At 51.1% G+C, this 12703-nt stretch overlaps 1 protein-coding gene across 1 annotated transcript in view; it reads left to right on the forward strand.

Annotated features, from left to right (window-relative positions):
* The first annotated feature begins 149 nt into the window (after window positions 1–149).
* The window catches only part of LOC130871433 (RIMS-binding protein 2-like), a 79427-nt gene continuing 66873 nt past the window's right edge, over window positions 150–12703 (forward strand). Inside the window, 3 exon segments of the mRNA XM_057764768.1 lie at window positions 150–261; window positions 6959–7019; window positions 7688–7787. Of these exon segments, the coding sequence (XP_057620751.1) occupies window positions 160–261; window positions 6959–7019; window positions 7688–7787 (263 nt within the window). The 5' untranslated portion in view covers window positions 150–159.

Here is a 12703-nt window from a genome sequence, read left to right on the forward strand (position 1 = left end):
GGGAGGGTGCCTGGGGATCAGGGTTTCCCAATCTCTCTGCCTCCCAGGGAAGAAGCCTGGGAGAGGAGGCGGGTGTGTCGTGCCGCTCCTGAGGAAGCCTGCTGTACGTGCATGGTGGTGAGCAGCAGGTGCTCAGGGGCTTCCCTGTCCCCACAGCATATGCGAGAGGCTGCTGAACGGCAGCAACAGCTGGAGCTGGAGCATGAGCAAGCCCTGGCCATCCTCAATGCCAAGCAGCAGGAGATCCAGTTTCTGCAGCAGGTGAGCCCAGGAATGCACAGAGAGAATGGTGTGTGTGTGTGTGTGTGTGTGTGTGTGTGTGTGTGTGTGTGTGTGTGTATGTGTGTGCTTGGCTGGAAGGGTGGGGTGTGTGTGAGCTGGGCCTGAGAGGGTAAGGCATGTGTATGTATATTATGTATATGTGTGTGTATGTCTGTTGGGCCTGGGGAGGTTTTTGTAACTGTGCACCAGGCTGAGTCTTGGGGACTACAGAGCCCTTTTGTGGCCTTCATTTCACCTCAAGTCCTGGTTTCCCTGAGGCTGACTCTAGGCTCTGTCTTGTCACACACAAACCATGCAAAGCTGTCCCACCCGATGCCAGGCTGTGGCAGGAAAAGCATGCAGACAGTTCCAGTTCCTGCCAGGGGCGTGTCTTGCTTAAGCTTTGGGGAAGCAGGTTGCTCGCTGACTTCACCCTGGCCTGGGATTAAAATCCTGTCCCAGGGAAAGGCACAGGCCAGGCCAATGCTATGGCATATGGTGGAGGGATGGGAACCTAGGCTATGTCTGTATGAGTTCAGCACATTCCCATCATGGCCTGTTATGATATCACTGGATGGAAGGATTTGAGTTCATCGCTACTGTTGTTATTAAGTGGTATTATTACATGTGTTATTAAATGGTAAACCTAGGTTTATTTATGGCAAGAGTCTGGGGGGGGGATGAGGAAGTCAAGAGAAAACAGGACAGAGCCTTCCTGATGAGCAAGGAAGGAGCAGGTCTAGAGTCAGGCGTGTCTTCCACCACACTGTGATGGGTGGTGCTGAGGAAGCCGACCCCTACCTCAGCCCAAGCTTGCTTTGCTGGCCTGTCTCTTTCCTAGGTAGGAAGATTCCTATTGCAAGAACAGGGGCTGGGCGCGAGGGGCACTGAAGAATTAGAATATGGAGACCAGAGACTGACTGGCTATCATCTCTCTCTTCTCTTGCTTGAAGCTGAGTGTCCCTGGCTCAGTGCTGGCCAGGATGGGTAGTGGGTGATTCTTGTAACTTCTGTGTGGCCCCATGCCTGTCTGATGATCGTCATGGGTCTTTGATCTTACAGAGATGTTCAGTTGCTCAACCCAGCTGGGCGGTGATAAAAATCTGTCTGCTTTTCCCAATCAGAGGCAACAGGTAGCTGAATTTTGAAGCCCCCTTTTCTAGTCAATATCCGAGACCTTGTATTAGGTATAGATCTCATTAAACTGCTGTTCGTGGGGACTGTCACAACCACACTGCCTGTCATAACAAGTTGGCCAGAATAGTGAGAAACAATATTGTGTCAGGATATTATTCTTCCTCCCCAGGGCTGGGAGAAGCGAGATGCTATTCATTACAACTTGGAAGCTGCATCCCCCTGCTGGGTCCATCTGAGACAGATAAAGAGTCTGCAGAAATACAAATAATATCTAATAAGGGTGACAGGATATGGCTCCTCCACAGTTGGCTCCCTGGGAGCCTGGGGTCATATTGACTGAGTGTCTATCTGATTAGAAAAGGAGCCAGCCCCACCTGCCTGCTCAGCTTTTCTTCTGCCGTCCAATTTCCCTTGAACCTTTTGTCCCTTCATTATGCTCTTTATTTTGGACATACGGATGCTTCTTCATCTGTGAGGACAGAGGAAGAGAAACTGGATAAAATCAAACGCCAGTTCTGTAATGTCTGAGAGACAATGGCTCAAATAAAAGAGTAGCAGGGATGGCAGTGGAAGGGGAAGTGGGATGAGACAGTGAAATCTTCCCCAAGTTCATGGTCCATTTGGTCTTTTCTGGGCACAGTCTGAGCACTGCCCATGCTGTCCCCACCTTCCTCACAGTGTTGGCACTTTTGCTAGACACTGAGCAGTTCAACAAGGGAGATAATGGTGTCCTGGGAGCCGCAGGTGTTCTCATCTCAAGATGGAGGTTAACAAAGACGTACATTTCAAAACTATCAGACCCCATGTTGGCTAACACCTTGAAGGTAATCAAACCTCTCAGGGTCCCAAGCTATTGCATATTGTGTAACTGTCATGTTCTGTGAGTTCGCTCCCAACCAAAACATCAGGGTTTCAGGACAGGTCAACCTGTAGCGGGTACTCACAGTGATCACTGGGTGAGCTCCGGAGCTGGGGATCCAGGTTGACACAGAGGACAGATACGATGCTGTTCCTATGCGGCCCTCATCGCAGTGCCTCTGTGAGATAGAGATAGTCAGTTCTTGCCCTTGCACATGCCCCTCACATCCCGGTAGCCTCTGCGGAGTGGCTTGTGACCATGGCGGTCAGTCCTCCTGGGACCTGGGCTATGGAGCCCTCCTCCTCTACAGCTACAACCAAGGAGCTTGTGGTTGCAGATGGGCTGGAGCTCCTGAGATGTAAGCCTGATCCCACGGTGACCTCTTCAGAGCCATTCTGTGCTCTTAGAACACCTCTTCTGAGACTGCAGACAGTCAGAGTCTCAGGCCACCTGTGCCCTTGTTCCACAACACAACAATCTACTGTCCCTACAAAGGTTTGCCCATAGGAGGCCGTGGGCTTCAGTGTGACTGTTCTCAATCCTGGGTGTGTTTCTGAAGTGTGAGGTACAGAAGAGCCAGCCAGAGTGTGCCGCACGGCGTCTTTTTTGTTAATTTCTGCACTTCCCATGGAAGTCAAGGCTTTGTTATATGTGGAAAGCGGGGTATGCACAGACCAACACCACACATTGACTCAGGACAGCATGGGCTCTGCCATTATTTGTGCTTCTGGGGATGGCAGCCAGGACCTTGTCCAGGCTAGGCACGTGTTCTGCCACAGAGAAGTGCCTGGAGCTTTGGGCACCAGTCTTCCGTTGTCCTAGACATGCCCCCGGGATGTGGACATGTGCTTGTCCACATCTCAGCCCTGATGAACGTCAACTCGAGGCTCCTGTCCGAGGCCCTGCAGCCCCAATATTACAAGGCGCCCATTTAAACTATCTTAAATCTCAGCAATAACAATGACTCTGCTTAGTTCCGTTCCACGCTTAGAGCAGTCGCCCTGGCACAGGACGGCTCCCGGGCCAAGTGTCCTATGCCTGTGTCCCGCGTCTCTCCCATGTGCACGTCTGTCTCAAATCTATCACTGCAGCTGTGGCCTGTCCCTCTTTCCTAGACCACTGCCCCTGCTGGTGATAGGTCCCTTCTGTTCCGGAGAGCGCTGTAGGCATCCATGGGAGCCATAATTCTTCCTCCGTGCTTCTCAGTCTGCAGGCATCCTGTCTCCACGAAGGTCACACATCCTCCCCCCCCTCCATGTTGGCAGTGGCCCCAAAATGAGCCTTGCTTGAGTTACTGCTGAGATTTTTTTCCCCAAGACTCTGGAGCTGCCAACATGGAGTGTTAAATTTAACAATCTATTCCAATCGCCCAAATGGCCCAGCTTGGAAGTAGCCTATGAAAATGAACTCCTCTGTCTCTGTCTTCTTTCATTGCCTGATGAAGGTTAATATTCAGGAGGATGCTTATATGTTTTTCTTTGGGTCAACATTGGAGCACTGGACTGAAGTCTCATGATCCAAAGGAGGAGCAGAAGGAGAGAGAGCACGAGCAAGGAACTCAGGACCGCGAGGGGTGCACCCACACACTGAGGCAATGGGGATGTTCTATCGGGAACTCACCAAGGCCAACTGGCCGGGGTCTGAAAAAGCATGGGACAAAACCGGTCTCGCTGAACATAACGGACAATGAGGACTACTGAGAACTGAAGAACAATGGCAATGGGCTCTTGATCCTATTGCACGTAATGGCTTTGTGGGAGCCCAGGTAGTTTGGATGCTCACCTTAATAGACCTGGATGGAGATGGGTGGTCCTTGGACCTCCCACAGGGCAGGGAAACCTGCTTGCTCTTTGGGCTGAGGAGGGAGGAAGGCTTGATTGGGGGAAGGGGGGGAATGGGAGGTGGTGGCGGGGAAGAGGCAGAAATCTTTAATAATTAAATTAATTAATTAATTAATTAAAAAAAATGAACTCCTGATCAGCCTCCAGAGGCAGAGATAGAGTCACCACTGCCAAGTTGGCCCTGCCTCCTGGGCTGGCCTATCTGAGTGCTTTGTTGATTGAACCCTGACAGTTGAAAACTGTCTTTGACTCGATGACAGATATTTATAAAACCTCTCTGTTCCCCGGCTGTTCCTTCAGCCCCTACTGCTCCATTTTGTTATTTCTTCTGTCATTGTTGCTGTTTTGTTGTGAAAGGAACAATTTCAAGTGTCAACGCGTGAGCCGAATTCAATAACCGTGTGATTAACGGGGCTAGTTCTAGCGGCTCGCCGAGCTCTTATACCCTTGTTGGGAATCTGCGAGAATGAGATGCGTGCTGAATGAGATTTACGGAAATCTTGGGCTTGTTCTCCTTTGAGTCCTCGCCACGGAGCTCAGCTCTTGCCTCAGCCCAGCCCACACGCAGTCTCACAGCGGAGGAGATGAGGTAATGCTCACTTCTCACCCGCGAAAGTGCAAAGTCCAGGCTGATACTCTCCCCAAATGGAAACCCCAGTGTGAGCCCAGATGGGCACGTGGCTGCTTAATTAGAGCAGGTGATGAGGCAGGAGACTGGAGTGCCCAGAAACAAGTGAATTCGCAGGCTGAAGAGCGGGGGGCATTGGGGGTGCAGCCTAGTTGCTACAGCCCTTGCCTAGCATGCATGAGGCCCTGGGGTCAACCCTCGGTATAGAAGACATTTGTTGTGACAACATATGCCTGTCACCCCAGCACATGGGAGATGGAAGGAGGAAGATCGCAAGTTTGTCTTTGGCTACATGGTGAGTTTGAGGCCAGCTTGGGCTACATGAAATCTCATCTCACAATAAAACAATAAATGAAGCTGAAAAGTGCTTGGCAACACAGATGAGCCCAGCTTGGACACAGCCTGGCAAGGCAGGGGCCTGCGCTGTCTCTTTATTCCATCCCATGATGCAACCGCAGACCCCTTGAGCCTCAGTTTATTTACTTTTGGTGTGAGCATCAATTCTTACCAGTGGGTGATGACACTTATCCCAGAAAGGTTGTCTGCCTATATCACCACAGTGTGACTTCGGGTGTAGTCAGGTCCAGGGCCTTAACCAGCTACCTTAGGCACACATGAATCCCAAATGCTATTATAATTCATTTCTCTCTGTCTTCCCCTGAGAAAGCTTCATCTTTGGCTTCAATGTGGAGGCCCACAGCACTCTACCTTTTCCCCTCATGGTAAGATGGCCACAGTTGCTCCAACTTCTCATCTCAAGTCCCAAATAAAAGGGCCTTCCTATTCTCCCAGCATCCTCCAGTAGAGGCTCCTGGTGGGAATTAGTCCCTGTGGACATGAAGGTGAGAATCTGGGATTATATTTAATCTCGTCCTTCAGGAGTATAAATTCAGACTCTCTTCTCAGGTGATGAGGCTGTGAAGGCAAATATGACATGAACTGTCACTATGCTGGGACCTCAGGAGCAGCGGGGACAGGAAACAATGAGGTTGCCCTTAAATCTTCTGTGTAAACTGCCCTTAGCCAGGCAGGGTCTCTCATGCAAAATTTCTTCAGTAAAATGTGTGACGTGTCTTCTGTGTAGTGTGGCTTTAACTGTGGGAAGGGGGCAGGCCCCTGCCGCAGGTTGGGGATGTGGGACTCCATGCACCATGGCACCTCCTTTGGGTGAGGGTGATCTGAGGAGGACCTGGCCCTTCAGCTAGACAGTGCTGCATTTCCCAGGCAGGAGGATGGATGAGAAGACAATGTTCCTCAGGGTTAGCATGGAGACCCCACTGCTCTGATTCAAACCCACATGGTTCCTTCTCAGCTGCAGGGCCAGAGCCATCTCTGGTTAGCCCTAGCTGTCCTGGAACTCACTCTGCAGACCAGGCTAGTCTCAGACCTATAGAGATCCACCTGCCGCTGCCTCCCCAAAGCTGGGACTAAAGGTACGTGCCACCACACCCATCTCCAACTACCATTCTTTTCTCAAACTTTCTATTTATTTGTGTCTTTCACATCATGCGTCTCCATCTCATTCATTTTCCTGTCCCTTCATATCTATCCTCTGCCCGTGCAACCTGCTTCCCCAAAATATAATTTAAAAGAAAAGGAAGGAAAACTCAATCTCATCATGGAAGCTGCAGTGTGACACAGTGAGTCACACAGTAAACCCTATTATCCACTTATCTTTACTTGCAAGTGTTCATTGCAAAGAGTCATTGGTCTGGTTCAAGACCTCTGGTTTCTGCTACACTATTGATGCTGGGCCCTCACTAGGACTCCTCTTGGGTATCCTGTTGTTGTCTTGTATTGTGGAGATCCTGCAGGACGGGTACCTTCATGTGCTCCAGCAGATCATAGATGAGGTGGATGTTGGGGTGGACCGACTACCCTGATTCTGGGCAGGGCTGGTCATCCAGGCAGCTCTCCCCCATCCTCACCACCAGGGTGAGCTCTCTCCATCATTGCCCTGGCTAGTTCACCCCTTGCAGAGATGAGCAAGGGGAGGGGCCAGTTCTCGGTCCAGCTGCCATTCTTAGGAGTCCATCCCTTCTCTGCCTGACTGCCTGGAGATCATCAGAACCAGCCGAATCCTCACCACGTGACCCAGCTCAGGGGAAGACCTGCAGACTCCACCCTTGCGCTAGGAAATTGGGGGCCACGGGCATCCTCTGGTCATGCAGCTTTTGATCCGTGTCCCTCCCCTCCTTCCTAAACATTTTTTCCTTTCTCCATCACGAACAGGCTCAGATTGAAGCTAAGAAGGAGCATGAAGGTGCTGTGCAGCTGTTAGAGGTGAGCACAGGTGGGTGGGTGGGGTTGGGAGGACTACAGGGTTGCCAGAAAATAAATGGTATCCGCTGGATGTTAGAAACTAGACATGGCCATGGCACCCCTCACTCACATTGTCCTCACAAGTCTGCTCTCTGCTGGGCACAGTTACCGTTTCTAGCCTTACCACTGAGGAACCAGTACAGAGAGGTGGGTCAACTTTTCTTTAATCACACAGCCAGGGCCAGAGCTGTGTGTCTCAGTAGTCTGTGCCCTTTGGCTAGGTGTTCTCAATGGGAAGTGAGGAAGGGGAGGGGGAGGAGTTTCTTCTAGGAATGGTGTTGGGTTATTCGGGGAGCTCCATCCTTTGAGGGATGGCATAGGGGACATTGCTGAAGCTTTGTGGTCCTGATGGGGAGACCTTTGCAGGATCAGAGAAGGGAGGGTCTGGGACAGTGGTTGTCAACCTTCCCAATGCTGCGACCCTCTAATACAGTTCCTCACATCGTGCTGACCCCCAGCCATCAAGTTATTTTATTACTACTCCATAACTGTCATTTTGCTACTGCCATGAATCACAATGTAAATATCTGATGCGCAGGATATCTGACATGGGCCAAGACCCATGGGTTGAGGAATACTGGTCTAGGAGCAAAGTGGTTAGTGCCGTACCAGCTATTTCTGGTACCATTGCTCCCGTAGGAATGGCCATCTCAGTCATGTGCAGACCTTCCTCGGTGGTCCTAGGGGTCTGGAAGCAAAACAGCCACCGGGTCCCATCATCTGGGCTGGCACACTGGAAGTGACCACTTCTGGTCTGTGGCTTTGGTCCTACATCGGTCAGTCTTCTTAGAGAACGATAGGCACATAGAAGGCAGTTGAGCTCTTGGCAGCCTTAGGAGCCTTTGCCATTCATTCCTCATGCATAGCGACCAGTTAGTCAATGGAATGGTGGTGAACTGAACTGACTGTGTGGCTCCCCGGCTGCCTGCTGCCAGGGAAGGGGAGCTTTCCAGGCAATTGCAAGATGTCCCCTTCCCTGGGGGAGTAGCTACTACTGAACACAGAGTGTGTGCTCCTCTTGCATCTCCCTCCGGAATCTATTCCTCCCACAGGGAAGGTTCCATGGCCACTCACCCTTGTATTAACATTGATCTTTGGAAAGTTCCTATTAGTTACTATCAGGAGGGATGTGTGTGTGTGTGTGTGTGTGTGTGTGTGTGTTACATGACAGAAAAAGTACACCTCCTGGGAAAATGGAACATGTTTCCTCCAGATGAGAACAGTTCAGTTGGACTTCCCTAGCTAGAAATGAGTCCCTTCCTTCAGTTGCCCCAAAGCTTATAGACTTGGTTGCCTGTGTGGCTTTCATCTGCTCCTGAGCTGTCACTGTAACCTGTTACAGCATTGCTGGATAGCCCATGCTTTGAGCTCTGTTAACACCCACAGCACAACATGCCTTCATTCAAAAGCTGGGGAAGGCCGTTCTGCCATGGACTGTACTGGGCACTGTCCACTTCATTCACGCCATTTTTCTGTAATTGTCTTGTCTGGCTCTCCACCCAGAACACTCTGGAATGCATGCAGGTATTCAGTGTGGCTTTTCCACCCACGCATGTGTCCTGTGGTGCTTTCCCTGTGTGGGCAGCTCTAAGCCCTAGGTCTGCTCCTCCTCCTACAAAGCACCTTGAGGGTCTGACTTTCACAGGTGCCTGATATGAGTCTGGACCAGAGTTTCTCATCCTGGTGCCAGCTGAGGAGTGGGCGGAGAAATACATACTTTCTTGGAGTGCTGAGCTGGCCCTGTGCACACGTCTTCCTGTTGCTTGCCAATGCTCTGAATTCAGAGGCAGGGACTGATGTTCTTTGAGACTAGCGTGTGGATGGGAGGGCCTGGCACTATGCCTCGAGTTCCATTATGGGTCCTCAGAATTCACCATGAGACCCCTGTATGCTCGCCTTCCTATCCCATCCATCCAGAGCCAACAGCAAGCTCCTTCCACAGAGGCAGGTTATTCTGTTCGTTCTTTCCAACTTCCCTTGGTGTGATCCCTGGCTCAGACCAAGGACTGGTACTAAAGTCAGAAAGGGGTGGCTTTCCTCACTGCTAGATGAGGGGGTTCTCAAGAGGGGACCTTAGACTGACCGTCATGTTGATCCCCAGGTCCAGAAAACACACAGAGCTCTATCTTATCCAGCCCTTCAGGGTCCCATGTGAATGGGACTCAGCTAGTCCAAGTCACGTGTCAGAGGAGGCATCAGGCTACCTGACGAGAAAGAGGGATACTTGAAGTCTTGACCAATGCACATTTAAATGTTATAACTGAGAACCCCTGCTCCCTGTAGCCCAGCACAGCCCCCACCCTAGCACTGTGGAGAGACAGAGGGGCGAAATCGCACACACTAGTTGTCAGGACGCCTACAAAGGGCGGATATCTTTGGAGTGTGTGGAGCACCCTACATGCCACCTGGGTGACTGTCTTTAGGCAGAAATACTGCATCCCTGTGGCTTCAGCAGTATAGTCACTAGAGGTGACTGAGTTGGGACGTGTGCAGCCTCAAAGCCCACTGCATACCCACCAGCTATGTAGATGTTTGCAATTCCCAGTGAGTACATTAGCAGCATATGGAATGGGGAGGCTGCTGCTCAAGACACCCAAGAAGATGCCAATTTTGGGAGTTGATTAGAAACACAGTGAGCATCTTTTAGTTCATTCTCGGGGGGGCCCTAAGGGCAAAAGATAAAATCCCCAGCACACAGTTGCATCCCTCTTCCCACAGCAGGTGAGATGGGAACAGCTGCCTTGCTGAGCTACAAGGGAGCTTTAGAGAATGCTGCCCCTTAGCCTGTCTGCTCATTTGTCCCTGATAGAAGTCAAGAGTAGGCCCGTAGACATCTGTGCCACTGAGAAAAGTCTCAGCCAGGAAGAAGTATGGTGGAGACCACCGTTTTTATAGTCAATGTCAGGACAAGAGCAAGGGGTCTGGGCCTTGGGGACAGGGCTATTTCCACACAGATCTGTTCCTATGGCAACCATGATGGATGCGTGGAACTCCATGTGTTTGCGGGTAACTCTGCAGGTGATTTCTGCGTGTCCCATTGTCTAAAGACTGGAGAAGTGTCCTTCACCTTCAAAGCTACCTTAGCTTGGGCACAAGCCCAGCATGCAGCTCCACACCATGGAGAATGAAAGTCAGAGAAACTCCTGTGGAGCCGGCAGGGAAGCCGGCAGTAATGTCTTCGGATATTTGCCTCTGGCTTTTGAACGCTCCGCCTGCCTATATAAGCTGCTGCACTTGTTCCAATTATAGAACGCTTTGCCATCTGCCACAGTCACGGTGTGGTCACAGCACAGACCCCTCCATCCCCCGCCTGCAGGTGCTTGTTCTCTGAGAGGCTCAGGCTGAGCCAGCAGAGAAGAGTGGGTGGATGTGCCCACGAGCCTAAGTGAACACACACAGGCTAAGTTCCCACCATGCAACGGAGACTCCACAGCGCTCCCGATAAACCGAAATAAACACCACAGAATCAAAGCAGTAGCCAGGAACAGAAGAGGGCACTGCTGTTGCTGGAAGTGTCCTGGAAGTGGGTGGCTTCACGCTATCAGAGTGTCTAACCTATGAGTGGCCCAGACACGCAGCAGCTGCAGCCAGGGAAGGCTGAGGCCTATGTGCACAGGGGCTCCTGAGGAAGGGAAAATGGGGCATCTAGGCATTTGAGGCTTCTGTGGGCTCTTCTTCCTTGCTGTTGGAGGCTGCTGAGGCCTGAGTTGGCATCCGTCTTCCGAAGCTGTTTTCTCTGATGTCCAAGGAGAGACCAGCCAAGGGTTTGGGAAGAAAGACAGTGTTTGTCAGGGGGTGGCCCAGGCCCACACTCAGATTCTCTGTAGTAACCTTGAGGACCACGTTCTACCCCTACCTTGCAGTTCACTGTGAGTCACCCCCAAAGCTAGGCCCACTGCAGCGTCCCCTAGTGGACATAATTTACAAACAGTTGCTGACACATGCCCAACAGGGGACATTGGCCTCATGCCTCAGTTGGTCCAGCAAGAAGACCCAGGCCTCTTGAACGTGCATGTCTCCACCATCAGCTTCATGTATGCTTACTGAAGCTTCAAGTCCAGCCTATCCCCAGGCGGCTGGGTCCCTGGAGCATTGTCTAGACAAGAATATTAAAAACCCCAGCCTTGGCCACCAGCTCGAGGACAGCAGGCTTTCATCGTTCTGTTTATTTTTTTTTTCACCTATGGGACAGTGCTCAGCTATGTGAGCCAACTCTATGTTTCAAAACTTTAATATTTAATTTTATGTCTATGGGTATTTTGCCTGTACGTTTGTGCACCATGTGTGTCCCACGCCCGCAGAGGCCAGAAGAGGGTGTTGGACTGACTGGAACTCGAGTATCAAACAGTTGTGAGTTTCCATGCAGGTACTGGGAATGGAGCCTGGGTCCTCTGGAAAAGCGGCCAGTGTTCTGAACCGCAGAGCCATCTTTCCAGCCCCACGTTCATTTGCTTTCAATTGCATTAACCAATGTCATCTTTTCCTATTTCTCATACTTAGAAAAACGTTCATATGGCTATAATCCTGGTATACAAACTAGTCCACTTGACTCTGGGACCTCTGGTCTGGCTGCTGGTGGCCTCCAGGGGCCAGGCAGGACATGGATCTGGAGAGGCAGGCCAGGCTAGGTTGTCCGAGCTGGTCATGCTCCTTGGTTGCAGCACCCCAGTCGGTGCTCACTGACCTCCCCTCATTTTTGTTTAGGGAATCAGTTGTACATGTAGGAGGTCATAGATTGTCATATCTGTGTAACGCCCAGTAATAGTTTTGGACTTGCATAGCCACAACCAGATGTATGGAGTCTTCTGCCACTGAGGACACAGACTCATGTTGCCCTTGAATACTCACGCCTTCCCCCAAGCTGAACACTGACAAGCACTGACCTGTTCCCTGATGCGTAGTGTTGACACTGTGTGGTGTGGATGGAGAGTCCTTCTGCCTCTCCTCAGTTAGGTCTGGTAGTTGTGCATGATGCTCAAGGGATGCTTTTCAGAGGTAGGATTATTCAAATGTTGTTTCCTGCTCATCCCAGGAGCCTCACTGGCCTCTGCAGGTACTCATGGCCCTGTTTGATGACTCGGGTGGTCTGATGGCTTTCCCCTCATCAGGGCCTTTGATGCTCCTCCCTCTGGTGACCCCACTCATCATGTAGGCTACTTGGATGCCTTAAGGATGATCGGGGCTGCTAGGGCCCCAGGATCCTGTTGTCGCCATCCCATACATGGATTTTGCTCTTAGGGTCACACCTGTCCTCGCTCATGAATCTCCCTATGTTCTCCACAGCCCACCTGTGTGGCAGAGCCGAGAGGTTTGGTCCCTCACCTTCCTTTGAGGTGACGGCTGTCTCAGCCAACCTCATTCAGCTTTTAAAAAGGGGAACCCTGCTGATTTTTTTTTAATGAATTGAAGAAATTAATTATAGGCTTGGGATCCATTGCAGTTATTTTTAGAAACCCGTGATCTCAGACATAAATAGCACTCTGTTCTGGATGAAAGAGCTGAGATAGTTAATGCTTATAGCATGAGGAAGAGGGAGAGGAGGGAGAGGGAGATAAGGGGAGGAGGTGGGAGAGGGAGGGCAAAGAGGAGGGAAAGAGAAGGAAGTATAGTATGAGGAAGGAGTAGAAGAGGTGGAGGAGGATGGGAGGAGGAGGA

This window comes from Chionomys nivalis, chromosome 3 (genome assembly GCF_950005125.1).
Source record: "Chionomys nivalis chromosome 3, mChiNiv1.1, whole genome shotgun sequence".
In the NCBI taxonomy this organism is placed as follows: Eukaryota; Metazoa; Chordata; class Mammalia; order Rodentia; family Cricetidae; genus Chionomys; species Chionomys nivalis.